Source organism: Macadamia integrifolia, chromosome 9 (assembly GCF_013358625.1).
Source record: "Macadamia integrifolia cultivar HAES 741 chromosome 9, SCU_Mint_v3, whole genome shotgun sequence".
NCBI lineage: Eukaryota > Viridiplantae > Streptophyta > Magnoliopsida > Proteales > Proteaceae > Macadamia > Macadamia integrifolia.
In genome coordinates this window covers 34,014,473-34,037,509 of record NC_056565.1, presented here as the reverse complement: position 1 = coordinate 34,037,509, position 23,037 = coordinate 34,014,473, and the positions used below count along the sequence as shown (strand labels likewise).

Sequence of the window (23,037 nt, the reverse complement as noted above, 5' to 3'; positions counted from 1 at the left end):
TATATAAACTCACAGGTCACAAACCATTTTCTATGTTAATGCCAAAACCAGTAAGAAATAAAGTGATTTTCTCTCCTTATCTTTTGGGTTTATATTTCAATTATGTTTTGATTTTCTTAGCAAGCAATTCAGCTATACTTTACAAAGGGGATTGGATGGTTCTAATCTGAAAAGATTTTGTTTTTTATACTATAGACAGGATCCAGCCAATGTTTATATTCATTTTAAGTATGTTCTAATTGCTTTAATTATTTTTAATTCAAATTAGTTGGTCAAGACTATAGTAGGCAATTATACAATTCACGATTGTCTCTATTTATTTAATTTTAAATTTACATACATAAAAGGCGTAATTGGTGTACGAGGGTCCCATGTGTAAAAATCCTCTGCCTCCCCACACTGGTGCGGAGAGGCTCTGGACAACTGAGAGCACCTCAGGGTGTGTGCCAGGGTGCTCCGAGTCGCCCAAATCCTCACGGCACCAGTGCGGGGAGGCAAAGAATGATTGCTCGGCTCCCACATGTGCGAGATCCGGGGGGACGAGAACTATGCAGCTTTACCTTGAGAATGTCGAGAGGCTTTTTCGACCTCTTAACCACCATTTGCATATATATCATTTTATATTTTTTCCTTATATATATATATATATATATTTTTTAATTTCAATGATAAATGACATTCTATTTTTTCATGTGAAAAAGTGTTATAAATTGGCCAGTTGGAGAACAACTGGGAGCTCCTAGTGGTGTGTGCCTTGGTGTTGCCAGCCTTTAGATTTACGTTGGACACATTGAAGTGTTGGAGAGCATCTGGGCCACCCTATATCTACCACATGGCCGAGTGATTTGACAATTCTAAATATTGGATATTGAAAAAGTGGTCTAAATTGGTCATGTGTCAAATTCAAATTCAATCAAATGGCCCCAATGTTTGTCTATGCATCCCTACATTTCTCAACCATCCATTTTTTTATATGCATGCTCTCCGAAGTCCAAAACTTTTCAATACTCGATTTTGCCAGTTGGCTTAACTTTTATGGGATGAAATTTGATGTATGAACAATGAATATTTGGGTCTACCTATTCACAAAAATGTTGTTTAGAACGTTAGAGGCACATTAGAAACAGGAGATTTGACGCTAATATAACAAAGATAGAAGAAACTGAAGGGTCATCGATATGACAGATATAATATCCTTAATCACCTCATGGTTTTGAGATTACTTTGAAAGATATCCAGTACTAGGGAATTGGAATCTTCATATAAAATTTTGATTGAAATGGTGCCATAGTTTTGCTAGTCTCTTTCCCCTGAGTCCATCAATTCTTAGGAACTGCTTGTATCCATCAGTTGGATTATATTTGGCAGCATCAACTGATCTTCGTGAGCATTAGGTTTCACCTCCATCACAACATGAAGTGTAGGGTTCCACTTGTTTCAATGGCATTTAAGATTTTAAGTAGTACTGGACTCACTAGTTGTTTCGATGTGAGAGAATTTTGATAGAAAGCCAGTTGAATATCCTCAATGGTGGCTTCTTCAAACTCAAACGTTGTTAGAAAATGTACTTGATATTGAAGTATAAGACCATTGTTGGTGAGATGGCTTATCTTCCTTACTTGATGTATTAGAGAGGATCCACACATGCATTGTAGCAAACGAACAAAGTTGGTTGAATCGTATTTGAAACAGATACTCTCCTTAAGGTCTGAAACACCCTCTATAATAGTACAATTGGAGATTCCTGTGTTTTACCTCCAAGAAAAATCAACCATTGTTCCTTATCCAATCGTATACAGACTATGACCCTTTGGAGAGAAGGTTAGGCTCAATAGGTATGATTTTTAACACCGTTTATATGCAAACGGTCAAAATGGAGAAGGAGAGAGAGAGAGAGGGAGTGCTTTTGCAGAAGTTAAAGAGTAAGAGATAATCCCTTGAGAATGTGACTGTGGATGAGTTATAAAATTAAAAAATATAAAATAAAGAATGATATAATAGAGCAAACATGGAATTAAGCTGCCTCTAATCATGATAAGTTGTGATAGTCATTTGAGGTGGAATGGGTATGCATAGTTGATGCCTTTAAAAGTTTCAATATGGTGAAGTCACTATTTTAAATTTCACCAAAAAAAAAAAAAAATCACTATTTTAAAATGAAAGTGTTGAACGAGCTAGAGGTAAACCTAAAATATACTTAGAGAAAATGGTGAGGAAAGACATGTACAAATGAGTTTGGAATCTTCTGGCTTCGCATAGAGTTGATTGGAGAAAAATAATTTGTACAGTCGACACAATTGAGTTGGGATAAGGTTGAGTGAGTTGAGTATTTTATTTAAAATGAAATGTTTTAGAAAATATTCTATTTTTCAGTGAAATAATTATCAAAACAAATACATCTAGATTAATATAACAAATACCTTCCAAAGAAATAGTCACTATTTAAGAACTAGTCCCTCCACTTTGAATATCATATACTAGCACTATATATAGAGTATGTATTTAATCACTAGGCGGCTAGTCTATTAAAATCACTTGTCTAGAGATTATGTAATTATGATTGGACCTATAAAACATTTCAAAAAAAATATATGATAAAATAAATATAAATATAAATAATATCAATCTCAAAATGCTTTCAAAACAATTTAAAAAAAAAAAAAAAAAATGCCACTAGATCTGGAAACTCATTCATTGGCATTTTATTTTATTTTATTTTTCTTGCCAGACTCTATTTGAGCTAAAACATAACATGATCCTAGGTTGATTTGCCACATGGCATTTATTTATGTCATACTTAGATTCCGCAGTGGATGAGTTATCTTAGAAATTACCATAATATTCATTTAAATAATACAAAAAAAAAAATTTCAGAAATTACAGTATTGTTCATTTTAGAAAGGAATATTGTGTACTCATATAAAAAGAAAATGTCCAATTTTTCTTGTGCAGTTGTGCCCATGGTGAATGACAGGATTAAGATGTAGGAAGGTATTTTATGAAAGTGGTAAAACTCTAAAATGTTTGTGAACCTTAGGATGGTGGATGGACTGTCATTCATGGATTTAGAAAAACTTAAAAAAAATTAATAATAATAATAATAAATAAATAAATAAAAGAAAGAAAAAGATATCATCCTTATTGCCCCAGATATTCTACCACATCCAGAAGAGAAGGGCTGATGAATCTAGCCATTTAAAGGACAAGGAATAACCTAATTAAGATAAGCTTTGACCAAATATTTTATTTTCCTATGAGTTACTCAAACACTATTAACATTCAAGGAAAAATCTGACGTTTCAAGAGTTCCTGAAAAAAAAATAATAATAATAAATTTTTTGAAAAAGAAAATCTAAAATCCTACCAGTTTCCCTCCTTGAGCAAATCAGTGGATGAGCTGTACCCCAAATACTTGTAATAGCCATTAATATTTATGCTTATATAAACTCACAGCTCACAAACCCCACTTTCTCATCTATTCATTCTAGGAGAGAAGGAGAAGGAGAAGGAGAAGAAGAAGAAGAAGATGGGCATGAAAGTGATGTTGGCCTTTCTTTGTGCTTTGTTTCTCTGCTTATCAACGCTGCCTACCCACTCTGCATACTACTACACTCAGAAATTACAAGATAGTTCAACGAAGGAAAAAGTGACTCATCTTCACTTCTTTCTACATGATACACTCAGTGGCAAGGACCCAAGTGCAGTCTTGGTTGCCCAATCCAACAACACCAATGATCATCACAAGTCTGCAACACCATTTGGAAGTGTATACGCCATTGATGATCTTTTAACAGAAGGACCTGAATTGTCATCTAATGTGATCGGTAATGCACAAGGTCTTTATGCCTCAACTGATAAAGATACTTTGTCAATTGTTATGTATATTGATTTTGGATTCACAAGTGGGAAGTTCAATGGAAGCTCTTTCAGTGTCTTTTCAAGGAATCCAGTACTGGATACGGGTGTTAGGGAAGTAGCAATTGTCGGTGGTAGAAAGAAGTTTAGGATGGCTAGAGGTTTTGCTGAGCTTAAGACCCAGTATTTTAATGGCACTAATGGAGATGCTATTATTGAGTATGATGTTACTTTGTTCCATCACTGAATTTAAATATAGAAGAAAGAATGGAGGTAATAGGTTGAGAAGGGTCATTGGGATCCCTCTCTGTGTCTCTCTTTTGGGTGTTGTTCATGTTCTATGTTCACGCCAAAACCAGTGAGTAATAATAAAGTGTTTTTCTCCCCTTGACTCATCTTTTGGATTATTAGGATCTCTCTCTCTCTCTCTCTCTCTCTCTCTCTCTCTCTTGGGTGTTGTTAATTTTCTATGTTCATGCCAAAACCAGTAAGTAATAAAGTGATTTTCTCCCCTTATCTTTTGGGTTTAGATTTCAATAATGTTTTGATTTGCTTACCAAGCAAATCAATTACAATTTACTGAGGGGATTGGATAGTTCTAATCTGAAAAGATTTTGTTTTATATATTATAGACAGGATCCAGCCAATGTTAATTTCATTTTAAGTATGTTTTAATTGCTTTAATTATTATTAATTCAAATTAGTGGGTCAAGACTATATTAGGCAATTATACAACTCACGATTGTTATGCCAGCAGACCAGCGGTCTCTAAATTAATTTTAAATTCATCCTTTAGATATATATCTTGTTATATTTTTTTCCCTATAAATTTTTTGAATTTCATTGATTTTTTAAGTTTCTATTTTTTTCATGGGAATTTTTCATTTATCAAATGGCCAATCGGTGAACGATTTGGAGCTCCTTGGGGTGTGTGCCTTTGTGTTGCCAACCCTCAAATATTTATTGGATACATTGACGTGTTGAGAGGATCTGAGTCCCCCTATGTCTATCACATGGCTGTGTGATCCGGTAATTTTGACTATTAGATATTGAAGAAGACTTAATTGACCATGTTCAATTTCAGATTCAATTAAATGCTCCCAATGTTTGTCCATTCATCCCTACATTTCTCAACCATCTATATTTTGTATGCATGCTCTTTGCAGTCCAAAACTTTTCAATACTTGATTTTTCCACTTGGTTGTACTCTTATGGGATGAAACTCAATATGTGAACAATGAATCTTTGGCTCCTCCTATTCACAAAATTATATTCTTGTTTGACAGACCATGCGGTAGAACCAAAGGCTACTCTTTCAAAGATCCCTTTTCAAATTAGCCCACCTAGAAAAACCTCACACCCTTTTTCTAATTATTTTATGGGAGAGGGTTGGGCATAGTGCTAGCTTTTCTAGAGCTATTGACTCAACCAATTGGGGGAGGGGCTAGGATGGGATGAGAGGGGCATTGGGATCATTTTCAAAGGGAAGGGAGAGTGACATAGGCTGGGCATTCTTTTTGTGACATCCAATAATATAGCAAGTATATCAAACCCGTCTGAAAGATCGATGATGTGTCCTTACCAAGAATATGACAAGTAAGAGTGGGTTTGGGAGATTGGTGAGAGTGTGTAAATTTTAGTCCCACATTGCTTAAGGAGAGGTTGTTGGACTAGTTGATAACTTCAAACTTTCTTAACATGGTACAACATGTCTTAAAACCTTGAGATCCTTAGGCTAAAGAGAACAATATTGTGCTAAGGTTAATAGGGCCGAAGCGTTACATATGGTATCAGAGTGGATCCTCACAACGTGTGGGGTCGTACCTAAAGGGGGAGAATGTGGCACCTAAGAATACAAAAAGTCTATTAAACTCACCTGGGAGATTGGTAAGGTGTCTCCATTAAGAACATGACAATAATTGTGGGGTTTGGAAGATCGGTGAAGATGTGTAAACTATAGTTTCACATCATCTAAAGGAAAATTGTTGGCTAATTGATGACCTCAAAGAGATTAATATTGTGCTAAAGTTAATGGGAACAGAGCATTACACTTTTTTCTTATTTTATAGAAAAAAGATAGGGTATGCTATCGATGTACCAAGATTTGTGTCTATCTCTCTTATTCTTCCCTTAGAAAAGTCCCATATGCCCCTTCTATGCCAGTCCTCCCATTGGTTTTACTCTTTGTGAATTCTTTTATGGGTTTTTTTTTTTATCTTCTTCCTCTGCAGTAATTCAAAAGAGAGATGATAATCAACAATAAAAATTTCTTTGCCTTTGAGTTCATTGTGATATAAAGTGGTCACTTGTTCTTTTTACATTTGAGATCCTTAAGAACCATGAAAGAAATAATTGCAAACTCCACAATTAGTTTGCATTACTTGATCAACAGCAACAGTTACACCAAAAAGATTGTCTTGGCTCCTCCATGGAAGCACAAGGAAATATCCTCATCAGTTTGTCCCAATAAATTTCTCTAACTTATAACATTAAATTTATTTGATTAACTTTGCAAGCTTATAGCTATTAAATCGTATTGAATTTACCTAATGGAATCAAACTCTATGCCATGAATTAACTAATTTACGAAAATCTTATGATAGAAACACCTAATTCAGTTAATCTATACCATACAAAATATATGAACAAACCAATTAGTAATACACTAGAGGGAATGAACATTTGCTCTATACTCTTTATTCACACTAAAAATGTTGTAATTACTCTTAATTATATAAGAGTACCCCTATAGATACCTAGCAATCTTGTCATGTATAAGATAAGAACATGTATCACATGTTGGTACTTGAAATTTTTTTTTTTTTTTATCTGGATAGAACAAAGTGTTAGACTACTTGTTCACTTACACAGGCCTTGCCATGGTCTATAAGAGCCGCTTAAAGGATTTTCTGCGAAATTGTTTTTAAAGATAATGTTTGGATGCTAAGAAAAGAAAAAAAAAAAATTTAACATACCAAACCAGAGGAGGTAAAATAAACGGTTTATAGTTTATCAGATTCCCACTTTGCTTCTCTTACATTTTCTTCACAGCAAAGTGCACCCTTTGATAAAATCTCAATAAAATTCATTTTTAATTCTCTAAAAATTGATCCGATGAGGTGTCTGCGAAGAACCCTCAAAACCATTCAGCTTTTCCCGCCCGAACCACTTAACCCATCTCATCTGATCCTTTCTTCTCTTCAAAGCCAATGCTATCTTCATCAAATCCATCCATCATCAATACCTTCGGCTTCTGTTTCTTCAGATCGTTCTACTATCGCCAACGAACTAGTAGCAATCTTCACCAAGCGACTGGTTCTTCAGAAGACCGACGAATTACGAGCTTTGGGAGCAAAACTAACGCCTGAAACAGTTGAATCTGTCTTGGGTAGTCTAAAGAGTTGGAAGGTTAGTTATGATTTTTTCTCCTGGGCTACAGAACAAGATGGGTACAGACACAACTGTTATACATACAATACCATGGCTTCAATACTGTCTCGGGCTCAGAAAACTACTCAGTTGAAGGTTTTGGCAATGGATGTGGTGAAATCTCGGTGCCCAATGACTGCTGGAGCTTGTGGGTTTCTTATACGCTGTTTGGGTAGCCAGGGATTGGTAAGTGAAGCGAATTACGTTTTTGATCAAACCAAATTGATGGGTCTTTGTGTTCCGAATGTTTACACTTATAATTGTCTGTTAGAGGTTCTCGCGAAGTTCGGTTCGGTTGATTCGGTTGAGATGAGGTTGAAGGAGATGCAGAGTATGGGTTGGGACTCTGATAAGTTCACTATGACACCTGTGTTGCAGGCTTACTGCAAAGCTGGGAAGTTTCAGAAGGCTTTGGATGTTTTCAATCAGATTAATGAGAGGGGTTGGGTTGATGTTCATGTGTTGAGTATCTTGGTGGTTTCTTTCACCAAGTGGGGTGAGGTAGATAAGGCTTTTGAGTTGATTGAGAGGATGGAATCTCTTAATATTAGCCTCAATGAGAAGACATTATGTGTTTTGATTCATGGATTTGCAAAGGAGTTCAGGATGGATGTGGCCCTCCAACTGTTTGATAAAATGAAGAAGTTGGGTTTTAGGCCTGACCTCCCAATTTATGATGTTCTAATTGGAGGGCTTTTTAAGAATAAGGAGCTTGGGAAGGCTTTGGATTTGTATTTAGAAATGAAGAAGTCAGGGATCTTCCCAGATGTGAGCATAATTACGAAGCTTATTTCTTTGTTTTGTGGAGAGGGAGATGTGGCTACAGCAAGCCAGTTACTTGCAGAAGGCGTGGAGAGGTTGGATGCAAAAGCTTCAGTTCTGCTTTATAATGTTTTTCTGCGTGGGCTTGTTAATCACTGTTCGGTAGATAAAGCCTTCTTGTTGCTTCAGGCAATGGTAGGACTCGACTCAGAAAGTGGTGATGAAACTGTTTTTGACAACTTAATTATTCTTAAGAGGAAAGTCAACCCTGATGCTACTTCTTTTGATATTGTTATTGATGGTTTATGCAAGAGCGGTCAATTGGATGTGGCTCTAATGCTCTTCCGGGATATGGTTCGAATGGGTTGTAAAGGTAATCAATTAATTTATAATAATTTAATTGATGCGTTTTGCAGTTTGAATAGATTAGAGGAAGGTTTGGAGCTTCTGAAAGAGATGAAAGAATCTGGTTTCAAACCAACAGAGTTCACCAATAATTCCATATTTGGGTGCCTATGTAGAAGGGAAGATATCTCTGGAGCCCTTGATACAATAAGGGAGATGCGGGAGTACGGGCATGAACCATGGATCAAACACTCTTCCTTGCTAGCAAAACAGCTGTGCAAGCATGGGAAGGTAGTGGAAGCAAGTAATTTTCTAAAAGATATGCAGCAAGAAGGATTTCTTCCTCATATAACTGCATATTCTGCAGTTATTCATGGCTTTTTTAAGATAAAGGAAGTGGATCAAGCTGTAGAGCTATTCCGAGATATCTGTGCACGTGGATATCGTCCTGATATAGTTGCTTATAACATTTTCATAAGCGGGCTATGTAAAACAGGCAGAGTATTGGAGGCCCAAAATGTTTTGGATGAAATATTGGAGAAAGGGCTTGTGCCTACAGTTGTTACTTACAACTTGGTGATACATGGATGGTACAAGAAAAATGAGATTGATAGGGCCCTCCTTTGCCTTTCTAGAATGATGGAAGGAGGACAGGAGCCTACTTTGATTACTTACACAACATTAATAGGGGGTCTGTGTAATGCTGGAAAACCTGGTGATGCTCTCAGACTTTGGAATGAAATGGTGGAGAAGGGGTGTCCTCCAAACAGCATTGCTTACATGGCTCTCATCCATGGACTGTGCAAGTGTAATGCAGTAGATGCAGCTGTAGCCTATCTCCATGAGATGGATGAGCCCACGGTAGTTACTTACACAACTGTATTAGGGGCTTTGTGTAATGCTGGAAGACCTGAAGATGCTGTCAATCTTTGGAACGAAATGGTGGAAAAGGGCTGTTCTCCAAATAGGATTTCTTATATGGCTCTCATCCATGGGCTATGCAAATGCTGTAGGGCAGACGCAGCCTTAGCCTATCTCCATGAGATGGACAAGATGGAAATGAAACCAGACACCTATATCTATGTAGAATTAATAAGTGAGTTTGTGTCCAACAAAAAATTTCCCATTGCCTTTGAGATTTTGAAAGAGATGGTCCAAAAGGGAAACTTTCCTGATCCCTTGGACAAGAACTATCCAAATGTGATTGATGCAGTAGAAAAGTTGTCCAAGGATGCCAGAACTTCTACAGATGTAAAAAATCTTATTGCAGAGGGTTGCATTCCAATGAGTCGCGGGATTTTGGACCCTGGAAGCACAGATGGGGAAGAACCAGTAAGTTAATCCTGTGGTTCTCTGCATTTCAATTTTGAAACTTAATCAGTCAAAGGTTTCAAAATAAGGAGATTGCCATCTGTGAACCATATATGGAGGATGGTTTAAAGAAATATTCTTACTCTGGCTGGATTGATAGACTGTTTCAACATGGAAGGCTTATAATCCTTCTATTGCTTCTATGGTCACATCATGCTAACTTTGGTATTTATCTTCCTGCAACATCACTAAGCTAGGTATGTTCATCTTTGAATAAATCACTGACTTGAATGGTTACTTATCCTCTTGCCTATTTGAAATTGTTATTCAATTCAAACTTATGCAACACTGATGTAGTGGGATATGTGTTAGTCTGTGTGATTCCCTTGTACACTGGATAAATGAAGCTTCAGGTTCATAGGCACAGTTGGTGCATCTGGGTTATCTATCCAAGATCTAAAGCCTTACAAGATGCAGCAATTTGGTTCCAGCAAGAGGTCATGGAATTTCGATTTTTTTTTTTTTTTAAAAAGAAAATGAACTCCACAAAGATTTTATGAATGAGAGGAGGGTAGAATTAAAAGATTTAGATGGAGCCAAAGAAATTCAAGAAATATGGTGTGGAGGCAGAAATTAAAGGAAGATCATCAGGAGAAACCCAGGCTCGGTCTGGTTGGAAGTGAAGTGAAATGAAATTGAAATAAAAATAAAAATGGAAAATTTTCTGAAATCATTAGCTTCAATGTGTAAACTAAATTTTTTTGAAATCTAGCAGTAAAATTTTACTCAGGTTCTCAACCAAATTCTTTCAATTTGAATAGGAAAATAAGGGTTCCTTTTGACTGTTTAATTGCCAGATTTGGTAAGATTTCAAATTTCTTGCATAATCATTATTTCAAAAGGTTTTTTTTTTTTTTTCCAAGAATTAATTTTACTTCCCTTCATTGTCCTTTATTTGCAACCGGACAGAACCCCAACTTAGAACAAATTCGAAACAAGAGCATAAAATGGCAATCTAGAGCATCTAAAACTAAAGTAAAATGACAAAAATGTAAAAAATGACTAGATTAAAAAAAAAAGTAATAATATGACTAGAATTTATAGCCCCATAGAAAATCCAAAACAATACTAAAATTCATCTAGCTAGTGCAACTATGAACAACAATTAACCCATAATTACCAAAAAAATACTCCTTTCATGGATATAAGAATAAAAAATTGAAAATTTTGAAACCAAGAAAAATTGGATCTATGAAGGATTCGGCTTCCAATCTAGAAGATATATTAACTACGGAACTTAGGTATTGCCACATCTCTACTCTGAAATTTCACCAAGACTCAGGCTAGTGCAACTTGGGAATTTGGTTGTGCTGCTGTGAGCCTGCCACGTACTTATGAAGCTCAGAAGCTCTAGTGTATTAGGTGATGCATGTTTTTCCCTCATTTCTTTTTTCGTTGCGTTGAAGTTAGCTTTTAGATATTTCTTTTTCTCACTTAATTTTCTGGTTTTAGCAAGACATTAGGTGGTTGAATCCTAGATGCCACCTCATTGTACTCTTTTGAGTGTGTGCCTGATATAGTGTATATCCCTCCTAGTTTCCTTAAGCCTGATATAGTGTATATCCCTCCTAGTTTCATTAATCTTTTGAAACCACTGACAGATCATTCAGTATTTTTTTGCTTTCCTCTTGGCGGGTGTTTGCACATCTACATCTTTTCTTCGGCCTCTCCCCTCAGTTTGAGGATCCTTCCCTTTGTTTGCTCAGAACTCTGGGGGGAATTTTCTTCTGGGGTGTTTCTGTAGCCAATTTGTCAGATTTTGTAGCTATGTAGGTCCTCCCTATGGTCCCTTTTTTTTCCTTTGTGGGTGTAAGGAGGAAATTTCATTTAAACTAGGAAGAGTCTTTGCAAAACTGTAAAGTACTATGCCAGTATGGCCCCTTAAATTATGGAAGACAAGCATGGAGAGTTTGTTGGACTGTTTGAAGACCTACCCCTCTCTAACAATGAGAGTTTGATTCTGCTATCCATCAGGAACAAAACCCCCTCTTATCACATATGTTAAACTGTGCACTTCTGTTGTTGCAGGCCATGAATGTCTGAGAGTAAGGCTCCATGCTGCTTCCACAGAGTCATATAGTGTGGACTTTAGAGGTCCAGTACTGCTTAAGAATCCATTTGGAGGATCTTGTGCCTGCTACAACAAAACCCCAGGATCAAAGCGACCTTGAAGTACTGATTATTCAAGCCACCATATTTGAAGCATTACCAATAGCCCCAATAAATCCAAATATCCATCTGCTGCATATTTGGTGCTGTTCCACCAAATGAAGCAGGTCCAGGAATCCCTTGTGCTGTCTCCATCCAAATGAAGTTTTGGTCTGACTGGGCATGAACTATGAAGGGTTCAAGTAGGCAGATTTGCCAAGTATGTGGGTGTTTTGTATATATCTAAGAAAATGTCTATGATTCAAGTTATGTATATACTATTTCTGGATGTTAAGAACAGTTATCTGAAGCAATGTTGATTTGGATGGGAAGTGAAACTTCTTGAAACAAGTATTGCACTTTGGACCCAGTTTCTCGTTGCCCATGGTGAAGAGAGAATCACTTTAACCACAGGATCTGAGCTTTTGATTGTACTGGGAAAAGGTATATTCAATCTCATTTAATGGGAGGATTGGAGTTGATGAGATTCACCCTTCATAGAGTCCAATCATAGGGTCAATTCACCAATGGTGAAGAGATTCTCTCCTCACTATGGGTGAAGGAAAACTTAATCCTTGAACAGTATGGAAGAGGAATGTCTGGGCATCATAACCATTACCATTTCATAAAGAAAAAGGGAAGTCATTTTCATTTTCAAACTGCTTATCAAGTTTCTAATCAATATCATTGGTGATTGCTTTATGTATAGGAAATCATTTGACAGGGTGCACTAGGATTTGGGAGAATGATGGGTAACCAAGGGTGAATCAGTTAGAAACGTATTTTGGGCTGATAATTGTTACCAGGATTTAATTTTTTGTTGGTAACAGGATTTAAAAGCTTCACAGACAAGAATTTTTAAATTTCTAAAACTAACAATAAGAGAACTAATAGTTCAAGTCACCGGCTGGCTCAGTAAGCAGGGGTGTCAATCGGTCCGATTTCAGTATGTTTTACATTTTAATGAGGTGAAATCAAAACTGAATCAGATAGGAATCAACCTAAGTCAGAATCGTTTTGCATTTGGTCCGATTTACCAGTTTCTATTTGATTTTCATTATCCAATTCACTGTCGGTTTAAATGCAGTTTGTAATGCCGGTTTTGGGAAAGAATAATGATAATTCTTTCCTCTTTTTAATGCATGGTTTTTTCTTGTCAAAAATATAAAATCTCAGTATATGATCCTCTGATCCTACACTTCCATGCCTTAGTAGCTAAACCTGCGAGCCAAATCTATAACATATCTATGTTGCTTTTAAATAATTACAGAAGTAAAGTGTTCACAAGAGAATTAATATCCAACAAAATGGTAAAACACTGCGAGGCCAAAGTGTATGAGCCCTTATAACCAAGCTCTGTGAGACTGTCCATAACTAAAGTGGCTCTCTTTAGAGCGTGCTCTCAAATAGTTGAATTTGAGGAATGAACAAGATTTAATGAGAGGGTCTAGGATATGTGGAGCCAGACTTGATCTCACCCGAATCCTATTCCATATGCTGTAGACATTGAAAGAAGAACATCTAACCAAATGAACTACCAAACAGTGAAAAATCTCCTGTATGGAAGCATTCAAAGATCAACATAGCCAGAGCAGCTATACCAGATATGGCAGCTCACGGCTAATGTTCGGTAGTATGCAAAAGCTCTCATAACAAGGACTAAAAGCAACTCAGCTGAGCTAACAACTTTAATTTGAGTGCTCATCAAGTGGAAGTTCTTATTGAACCAGTTCTCCAGTAGAAAAAGAGTCCTATGTTGCAAATGCAGCTTCTGTTTTGAACAAGTACTGCTGCACCGATAATGCAAAGGAGGCTACCGCGGCAGAAATCCATGACAGGAAATTGCAGTTTCAAATGCCATCATCCTTTCTCCTTGAGCAAAACCGTTGCGATCATAAGATGATATTTCATTAATATTTAGATTAACACATGCCTTTACTAGTTCTTCACCAACCCTTTGTGCTGCTTCCTGTAATCATGAAGCAGTAAATACAGATGTGCTTCAGTAGACAGTTTTAATTTACTGTAAAAGCAAAAGTTTAAAATTTTTAACACACACGGGAGATAAAGACAAAGCAACAGTGTCGATGCATCAGGTGCTTTTGAGATTTCTCCAAATTAATTTGTTAATTTCTAAATGGAACTCGCTAAGAATGAACGATGAAGCAGTATGAAACCAGAAGGAACATAAAAGATGAAACAGTCAAGGGTAATGACCCAATGGTCCACCAGCGTGTAGGTTTTGTTCATCCCCCCCCCCCCCTGCCGCTGCTTCATCCAGAATCATTGACTTCAGTTTAATTATAGAAGGGGAAACGGAAAGGGGTCAAGGGAACCCCTGTATGCATTCACCTCCTATGTGTAAAATTACATTTGAACAACTGAACTATTGATTTCTCATGATATTAAGATAATCCACAGATAAACTGCCAAGTTTGCTAACCATAAAAAATAATACAATCAATGTTTCGATCTGTAGGATAAATGTGGAAAACCTTCTGTTTAGAAACATAGCATCAGTCTTTGAACAGCAATACAATTGGCATTTGGTTACCATTTTCAGTTGTATAGCTGATGTCAGAAGAAACCTACTTAATAGATCTAATGACATAAAATGGAAAGGAAATACTTACAGTAGTGCTGCAAGAGGGATTATCTCGAATAGATTTCTGTAACGTGCTTCCATAAAACAAGCACTTTTTGTTCTGGTCATCAACCAACATAGCATACAACTGCTTGGCTGAACAGAAAACCGAGAGTCTTGGTTTCACAGATGAGCCATTGAACTGCTTATGACATGAAAAACAACAATTGAACATCAAATAAGATATTTCATAGAAAGCTTACACAAATGATAACTGTACTGTGGCATAAATGCAACATTATGCACTACAGTGCCATGGTTGCTTGCATACATAGATTTCCTATCTTAATTGATCTGGTTAGATGATTATAACCACCTGATTCTATTGCATTTTTTCAGGTGATCAGAAAAAAAATTCGGTCCTGTGTAAGAGGTATCACAGTGACCCCAGGGACTAGTCGGGTCAAAGATCCGAACACCCTGGGTATCAAAAAAAAAATTTTTTTTTGACCATCTTAAATGAGATATATCCTTCTTGAGATTTTGAATGGTTCTTGTTTGGAGAATTCCATCTGGAATTATATTTTAGTCTCACTGCTAGGAGTAATTCCATCTGTAAATATATCTAAATGAGATATATCCTTCTTGAGATCAGCACACTCACTAGTGGAGATGATAAACAGAAAAAGATGTAGGCATCTAAAAATGATATTTGTCTTTACGACCAAGACTACTCCAAATGTCGGATGAGAATTTTTTCCTGTCAACAACCTAAACTCTATACTGAAACCGTTTTCTCTCCTTTTATTCTCTAAGGAAAAAAATATTGTTATACTTATTTAGAAAACACAATTACTGGTTTAACTTTTAAGGTTTCTTCCACACAGTAGGAAAAAAGACTACCAAAGAAGCAAACCATTGCCACATAAAGAAGCTGCAGTCCTCTCTCTATTTCATTCTCTCTTCGCACAGACCCCATATCACACTTTTTTCTTTTTCTTTTTTTTCAAATGAATCTACAATTTGAACACGTTTAGAAAATATGAAGTCTATCTTCAGAGAGTGAGGAAACCATACCTTCTTATGCAGTCTTCTGTTTCGGATTTTTGCACTATCCTTTCGAGTGTTTGCTCTTGCTTCGATCTTCAACGGCTTTGGAAAGGAATCTACAATAGTAGGAAAGCAAACACGGTGAGTAGAAAAAAACCTTTAAAAAGCTAAACAAGATTAAGAAAAAGGGATCCATCGTACTTACTTCTTCTGTGCATTGGAAGGCAACTAAAATGATCCGGACGAGTTTGCAGAGGACCTGAAGTCCTCAACTGTAATGGAGAGACATTAACAAGAGCCATATCCTGTGTACCCTTAAATTAAGGAAAACTAATTAGTTTGCTCGAAGCCCAGACACTGATTCAGAGTCCCTGAAAGGCTGAAACCATAAAATCTAATTAGTAACCCCTTCAACAAGTTCTCAAATGTAACTCAAGATCAAAAGGCACCCATTGAGAATTAGATTGAACTGCTAAAATCCCAAGGAACTATAAAGTAGCAGAACAGGAAAATAAACTGGATAGCGGAAACTATAACATGGGTTCAGTGAGGCAATTCAGCAAACAGGTAATCGGTATGGTTTATATCGTGCTCAAAAACTGCCACCCGTGTACTGAAAAAACTAAAGTTCTAAGGATCATAAGTCATAACCCATCTAGAAAATGAATTTTTTTAATGGAAAAACTGGCTAACAGTTTATCAGGAGAGGGTCCTCACGATGCCTGTGTAGAGGAATCTGTACTTCGCACCAATGGTGGTATCGATTAGAATAAGGAGGACAAAAACAGATGAAAGCAAGGAGAAACTTATTGGTCGACACTTCATTTTATTGAGAAGCCTACGAGGCGCCAAAAAAAGCACTGGTCATCCAGAATATATTTATTTGATTCATGGGCCCATAAGACGTTGAATGCAAGTAGACTCTTTTGATTGCTGGGGTCTTCTTTCTGCTATCTTGTCTTCTCCAAGAGCTCTCATTTATTTTCAGAAATCAGTTTCTACCATGGCAAGCCAATCGGACAAGAACCCTGGATCTATCCATGATTTCACTGTCAAGGTTAGTTTACTACTATCTATTATACGGCTTTAATCTCTGTGATGCACAAGTTGGTTTTGGTTGAAGATTTCGTTTCTGGGTTTATAATTGTTTTCTTGTATGTATCGAATCCATGGTTCGTGATGATCAATTTCCTCTTCTCACAGTATATGATTTTTTCAAGATATGGGTTTGATGTTTTACTTGGTCTTTAAAATTTATCCGATGATTTTAAGTGGTGGTCCTTCTTGCTGAGAAAATTTTATGGAGTGGGGTTTTGAGAGGAATTTTCTCTTACTCTGTCTTCTGAAATTCATGAATAGATTAAGAAAGTGATGGAAAGTGATGGATTCATTATCTGATGATGTATATTCTGCATATTCTTTGTCCTGATTTCTTTTGGATAAATGAACACCTTAGATGCTTTATGAATGTATTGAGGCAGAAAATCTAAATTAATCTTTTGATGAAGGAAAATCTAATTTATTACATATAGGAAAAAGTTAATAGTTGGCAAGACTAGAGACTAGAGAGATTCTTTAGTCCAGCACCAAGTTTTTCCCCATAGAAGCAACAATACTTGGAATGGATCAGACGGATTTACCTCTATTTTTTAACCAGTTTTTGGACCGCTTTACCTTTAGATCGTACCAGTGGATTGGTGAAGACTCGGGATTGGTCTTTGATATACCATATACACACCAAGCACATGGACCAGCCGCTGCTCACATGGTCGGGCAGCCAAGGCGCCTCGAGCACTACTTCGTATGACTCCGAGCTCTCATACCTCATGGATCGATGATCCCTCAGAATGGCTAACCAAGCTTAGATGATTTCTCAACCCCAGGTTAGTAAGGCTTTGGTGGGATAGGGTTTACTTGATCATCAAGCAAGCTAACCACCATCACCTCTAGTTGAGTTAGCCATTGGAATGCCTAACCGTGGTCAGGTAGGCCGTTAAGGAAGGATTAACTTGGTTTGAGTTAACCGTTAAGATATGGCGCCAGGTCAGCAACCCCAGATTGATCCGAAAGGACATGTGAAGATGCTCCAGGTGAGTTAGACCAATGAACAAGGACCGTAACTTTCTATATAAGGAGGGCTTACTCCTCAGCATAGGTAACACTCTCAATCGTTTGAATATCCTTGATAGAATGATTACCCTGAAGTCTAACTTGAGCATCGGAGCCTGGTGAGCCTCCTCTGGGCCAGTGACTAATCTATGTTGTGCAGGTCCGTGTAAATTGGAACCGTGCGACAACAGTCTCAACCTATAACAATCCGATCCGATCTGATTTTTAAACTATGCATGGTAGAGTGATGTGACAATTTTAACATATCTAAGAAAATCGTCTTAAGTCATTTCAAAATTCATATGAGATAAAACATGTTTAAATTACCAAAACACCCCTAAGGCTAAAACAAGCCTAGGGAAATCTAGGGTAAGCTATTATTCATATGGATGATTCCTTGACCTTTTGCTTCTACAATCTTGTTGAGTGAGACTTCTCAACAAAGATCAGATGCTGATTCATGCATCTGTGTCAAATTCATCACTTGAGTTGGGAAAGAGAGTTACTAGCGGTTCTGCATGTAAGGGAAGAGGAAAGTAACTTTGAAGATTCCCCAAGTCCTTTAGTTAGACCTCTTAATCCTATTAAGTCCTGCCTCAAGAATAATATGTGGGAAAGGATGGAGGGGGGGGGGGTTTCCAGTAAAATACAATGTAGATGAACTGTTGCTCTATTTTTCCTATAAACAAGTTGAAGCTCAGGTTTACTTGTGAGATTTTGTCCACCTGTGTCTGGATCAATGGCTTTGTCATGATGGATATATGGGAATGCTGTAGATTTTCTCGAAGTCAATATTTCTATTGCCCTCCCTTCAACATTCACAATTTTTTATGTGCCTTTTTTCCCGCTTGATTTGATTTCATTTCCTGCTGTTACGTAAAATGTTTCCAGGATATTGAATGAATTTTGTATGATTTATAGTTATATAAAGAAGTATAGCAGATGCATCTGCTGCCAACTACTTTTGTCCTGACATTTGCTGCTCACCCCTTAATGGTGGAGTTGGATTATTTGGCTGATCCCGATCCATTTGGGATAAGGTTTGTTTGAGTTTCTTGAGATATAAATGTGGGATCTACTTATTGCTTGCAGGATGCTAGGGAAAATGATGTAGATCTTAGCACCTACAAGGGAAAGGTTCTGTTGATAGTCAATGTTGCTTCCAAATGGTACGGGTTTCTCTTATATGAACATTATTAGAGGGCATTGTATCTGATAATCATTTGTATCCGATAGTCATTTGTCTGCTAGTTCTACACTTAAAAGAGTCTACATAATTTTTGCTCTATACTCTTGCTACTAATCTTTCTTCTCAGCATGAACATGACCGTCCCTTGATGTTTTGCTGCTCTAATTTCTCTTAACTGCTTGTTGTAGTGGGTTGACAAATTCAAACTATACAGAGCTGACTAAGTTATATGAAAAGTACAGGGATCAAGGTATGTATTTCAGTTCACATACTGGTTCATATTATATGCGCACATGCATGCATGGACATATTGGCAGGTGGTTGGGAAAGAGAGAGAGAGAGATTTTTCATGTAAAACACTGAAAGATTTGTAGTTTCTTTTGTTATTTATTTTCTTATTTTGAGACTACAAAGGATTGCTATTTTTGTTTCTGGTGCAGGTCTAGAGATACTGGCATTTCCATGCAATCAGTTCAGTGAGGAAGAGCCAGGCAGTAACGCAGAGATCTTAGAGTTTGTTTGTACTCGCTTCAAAGCTGAGTTTCCAATTTTTGACAAGGTAAGCCCCAAAATGTTTATGGTGATAGAAATGCTTCTAATAGTAATTTTGTAATAATCATCTAATGACAAAACGAAATAAGAAATACAAATGAGAGTGCATATGAAAGTGGGACTTAAAACAGAGTAATAATAGAAGAGGGACGAGAATAGAAAAGGATGAAGATGAAGAACAGAAAAGAAGGAAGGGAACCAGATCAGAAAGCGGGGAAGAGGGGAAGGAGAGAGAGAGAGAAAGAGCACACAACCACAAGCCACACAGGCACACTCAGTGAAACTCAATATTTCATTCTCATTCGTTTAATAATCGCCATCCATTACTTGCAAATAAATTTGAGGAGAAAAATACTCCTATACATATTCTTAAATAGAAACTGTAGCAAATTAGGTAACTACGTCAAAAAACAAAAAGAAACCAATCTCTTATGTACCATAAAATAAAGATTACAAGATAATCTCAAAAATAATTAAACTTCTAAATATCCTACTTGACCAAAACTAAATTTGGACACAGTTCATACTTATCTAAGTGATGCAGATCTGAAGACCTACATCCGTAGGAAGAAGGCCAAGAAGAGTAACTAGCATGTGGCCTTACCTTGTTGATGCTTAATAATTTTCATACTTAGTTTTTATTTAATGTTTTATGTCTTAGTTTAGTTCCAATTGAACCATGGTTCATGTTGGTCTAATATCGGTTCAATTTAAGTGGTTAGAAGTTACTTTTACTTTTACTTTTTACTCTTCTAAATGGGGGGGGGGATCAATTCACTTTTGTAAGTGATGATGGATGAAGACTTTTTCACCTTTGGTAGATGGGGGATGAAGACTTTTCCATTGCAACTTTAAGAGGTGATGATTTTTCCACTTTTGGTAGTTGGTAAGTGAAGGCTTTTTCTACTTTAGTAGTTGAAAGGTGAAGATTTTCCTACCTCAACTTTAATAAGTGAAGACTTTCTACTATTGTTAGTTGGAAGTTGGGTATGTAATGTTTTGTTGAATTGGTCCTATAAATAGGGATCAATTGTAAGCATTCAAGGACAACTCATAATTTGAAAACAAAGTTTGCTTATGCAACTCCCTTCTTGTGTTTGATCAAGAATCTCTTGTGTTTGATCAAGAAATCCCTTGTGTTTGATCAAGGTAGGTGGTGTTTGATCCAGTCGATCCACCTTGCGGTGTGAAGCCCGGGTGTTATTTTATTGTTTATTGTTCCATCATTTTCATCTTTCAACAAATTTTAGCAATATCCTATTCTCCATATCTAGAATTCCCTATTCTCTGAGAAAAGATCTACCCTGGTACTGTTTTGAGCTTCCTCAATTTCAGTATTACATCACTAGGCTTCCAAATGGGTTTGGTTCAGTCCACAGAAGCGCTACTGCATCAGGGAGGGAGGGGGCAATGGGGATTTTCCAGTTGAGCAACTGTTTCCCAAATTAACGCATTGTTTTTATATGAATATTTTCAGACTGAAAGAATCAAAACCATGTCCCTCATATTTTGGTTAGAACATTTAATTTTACTAACCATAAAGACAGTTTTTTGAGGTTATTTCTTATCATCCACAAGCTTCATTCCAGTAACTGAAAAGCTATGAGAAGGGACACAATGTAGGTCTTTTCAAGAAATTTAAACATTCAAGAAATTTTTAACATTTAAAGTGTCTATTATTGGGGATGTTTGTGTCATTCCTTTTATGCTCAATCCCCCCCCCCCCGGGAAGAGAGAGAGAGAGAGAGAGAGAGAGCACAGTGACATTAGCAGAATATTAAATTTGCCAAATTGATCCAATGGCTTGATATGTCTTCATACACGGCACAAAACTTCTAACAGTAACTAATATTACATGTTTAGGTTACATATAGAATAATCTATATTTGAACTATTTTATGTCGAATGTAATAGAAATCAAGTCAACCCAAGCCTAGGCTTATCCCCAGCTGATTTTTCATTTGTTCGTCATGGGTCATATTATGGGAAGCCTACCAATGCTGCAGGGAAACAGAGCAGTTAAATGAGTTCTATAGTTCATTTTTTTCTTTTCTTTTCTTTTTGCCTTCTGGATTCTGTACTAAGCAATGCTTTAACAAGTCAGTGTGGTGGCTGCTATCTTTGTTAGAATGAAGATCTCACTTGACATACAACTCGATTAAATTTTCCCAGGAAAAGAGAAACATAATAGAATTATCAGGAATAGCCTAAGCTTCCTGGCATATGCTAATACTATGATGTTCATGATCTGCTACTCTGCCTCATGCTGCAACTAAATTTTTTCAGGAGTTCATTGGGTCATTTGGGTGTTGAATGAGAAAATATGTTCCCGTCACTTGTCATCCCCTCTCTAACTTTGCATTGATGATCAGAGCAGAAACAGTCCATGTTCATAGTGAGCGTAACTGTTCAGAAGTATCCTTATTCTGTTTTTTGTTTTGTTTTTGGCTTAGATCGAAGTGAATGGTGAAAATGCTGCTCCAATTTACAAGTTCTTGAAGTCAAGCAAAGGAGGCATCACTGGCGACAACATCGAATGGAACTTTGCAAAGTTCCTGGTTGACAAGGACGGTCACGTGGTTGACTATTTTGCTCCAAGGACTTCTCCTTTTAGCTTTGAGGTAAATAATATGCATTTGTTTCCTTGGATTTGTTGCTTTTATTTATTTTACTATGATTACATTTTGGCGAGCGGTTTACTTTTATTTGGTTATTTGTTTACCTTTTTTGGTTGTGTTTTATTCTGCAGGAGGACATAAAGAAGTTCTTGGGTGTCTCTTAGGTTCTGGGTTACAATGGATGTGTAATTCCTCTATAGATAAACAAATGGATCAAATGATGTTTGAATATTAATGTTTCAGTCACCTTGTGTTATGTGAAGTTGTAGAAAGTAGGATGTTATGTACTTTACATTGAGGCTGGATCTTGAATTTAAAAGTGAACCTTGGTATGTTCTCAAACTCCTATATCTGTTGGGTTGAAAAGGAATGTGAAAAATCTATTAACCAATTGAGCTGAATCAATTCTCAATTAAAACCTAGTCAATTTCTTTTGTATATCCAATATCCAAATGCAGGTCATTTGCTTGAGATATTACCCACAACTAAAATAGAAGGCACAACCAGGGAAAGGGTTTGAGAGAGTGTGAGTGAGAAAGAATCCATATGACATTTGAATATCATTTCTAGGTTGTACTGGATGTCCTTTATTAATAAAAGAGATACCCCTTGAAAACACTTGTCCAAGAGTGGTCCAACAGGTCGGTCACTCAGAAAGAGGACACAAAAAACTAGCTGTTGCTGACATCCAATGCGGTATCGCAAGAAAATCACACGCGCAAAAGCCTCAACCTGATCTGGCATACATGTGTGAAAATAAACCCTAAACACAGACTAGAGCATAGTGAGCTTTTCTTTCATAGAACCATACCCTTGTAATTCCCATTACATATAAACATCACTGTTCGAGAAAGTATTTTGAAACGGTTCAATGGAATTTGAAAATTGCAAGAGGAACTTGACTTGTGCTGTTTACTGGAAGCGGTCACGAAACAAAAATAAAATGCGGTGAGCGTGGATCGAACACGCGACCTTCAGATCTTCAGTCTGACGCTCTCCCAACTGAGCTATCCCCGCTAGTTGTT

At 36.8% G+C, this 23,037-nt stretch overlaps 4 protein-coding genes and 1 non-coding gene across 6 annotated transcripts; 3 read left to right on the top strand and 2 right to left on the bottom strand.

Annotated features, from left to right (window-relative positions):
• Positions 1 to 3,469: 3,469 nt before the first annotated feature.
• On the top strand, positions 3,470 to 4,248 carry LOC122090052 (dirigent protein 4-like). Its single transcript, XM_042659889.1, has one exon. It carries the CDS (start codon positions 3,527 to 3,529, stop codon positions 4,100 to 4,102), a length of 576 nt encoding a protein of 191 aa, XP_042515823.1. The 5' UTR covers positions 3,470 to 3,526; the 3' UTR covers positions 4,103 to 4,248.
• Positions 4,249 to 6,859: 2,611 nt separating this feature from the next.
• Positions 6,860 to 12,242, top strand: LOC122088147 (putative pentatricopeptide repeat-containing protein At5g08310, mitochondrial). Its single transcript, XM_042657309.1, has 2 exons — positions 6,860 to 9,959; positions 11,791 to 12,242. The coding sequence occupies exon 1, from the start codon at positions 6,970 to 6,972 to the stop codon at positions 9,730 to 9,732; it is 2,763 nt and encodes a 920-aa protein (XP_042513243.1). The 5' UTR covers positions 6,860 to 6,969; the 3' UTR covers positions 9,733 to 9,959; positions 11,791 to 12,242.
• An 890-nt stretch (positions 12,243 to 13,132) lies between these two features.
• LOC122088125 (50S ribosomal protein L18) lies at positions 13,133 to 16,403 on the bottom strand. 2 transcript variants are annotated; one of them, XM_042657285.1, is made up of 5 exons: positions 16,262 to 16,403; positions 15,750 to 15,923; positions 15,572 to 15,660; positions 14,544 to 14,696; positions 13,133 to 13,879 (listed from the first exon to the last, which is right to left on the bottom strand). In XM_042657285.1, the coding sequence occupies exons 2-5, from the start codon at positions 15,844 to 15,846 to the stop codon at positions 13,724 to 13,726; spliced, it is 495 nt and encodes a 164-aa protein (XP_042513219.1). In that variant the 5' UTR covers positions 15,847 to 15,923; positions 16,262 to 16,403; the 3' UTR covers positions 13,133 to 13,723. The 2 variants fall into 2 exon arrangements, with proteins under 2 accessions (XP_042513219.1, XP_042513220.1); XM_042657286.1 differs by having other exon boundaries at positions 15,750 to 15,915.
• Positions 16,404 to 16,438: 35 nt separating this feature from the next.
• LOC122088124 (probable phospholipid hydroperoxide glutathione peroxidase) lies at positions 16,439 to 22,360 on the top strand. Its single transcript, XM_042657284.1, has 6 exons — positions 16,439 to 16,601; positions 18,746 to 18,822; positions 19,031 to 19,092; positions 19,283 to 19,401; positions 21,848 to 22,015; positions 22,144 to 22,360. Exons 1-6 carry the CDS (start codon positions 16,455 to 16,457, stop codon positions 22,174 to 22,176), a joined length of 606 nt encoding a protein of 201 aa, XP_042513218.1. The 5' UTR covers positions 16,439 to 16,454; the 3' UTR covers positions 22,177 to 22,360.
• A 596-nt stretch (positions 22,361 to 22,956) lies between these two features.
• Positions 22,957 to 23,029, bottom strand: TRNAF-GAA. The gene has a single exon. It is a non-coding gene; the product is annotated as a tRNA-Phe (tRNA).
• Positions 23,030 to 23,037: the final 8 nt, after the last annotated feature.

Excerpts from the sequence above, each read along its gene's own strand:
- LOC122090052 (XM_042659889.1), top strand. The coding sequence starts at position 3,527 with ATGGGCATGAAAGTGATGTTGGCCTTTCTTTGTGCTTTGTTTCTCTGC.
- LOC122088147 (XM_042657309.1), top strand. The coding sequence starts at position 6,970 with ATGAGGTGTCTGCGAAGAACCCTCAAAACCATTCAGCTTTTCCCGCCC.
- LOC122088125 (XM_042657285.1), bottom strand. The coding sequence starts at position 15,846 with ATGGCTCTTGTTAATGTCTCTCCATTACAGTTGAGGACTTCAGGTCCT. Across the intron at positions 14,697-15,571 it reads ACAGAAGACTGCATAAGAAG|TTCAATGGCTCATCTGTGAA; the intron begins GTATGGTTTCCT and ends TGTCATAAGCAG. Across the intron at positions 13,880-14,543 it reads ATCCCTCTTGCAGCACTACT|GAAGCAGCACAAAGGGTTGG; the intron begins GTAAGTATTTCC and ends TCATGATTACAG.
- LOC122088124 (XM_042657284.1), top strand. The coding sequence starts at position 16,455 with ATGCAAGTAGACTCTTTTGATTGCTGGGGTCTTCTTTCTGCTATCTTG. Across the intron at positions 16,602-18,745 it reads TCCATGATTTCACTGTCAAG|GATGCTAGGGAAAATGATGT; the intron begins GTTAGTTTACTA and ends TATTGCTTGCAG. Across the intron at positions 19,093-19,282 it reads TGAAAAGTACAGGGATCAAG|GTCTAGAGATACTGGCATTT; the intron begins GTATGTATTTCA and ends TTTCTGGTGCAG.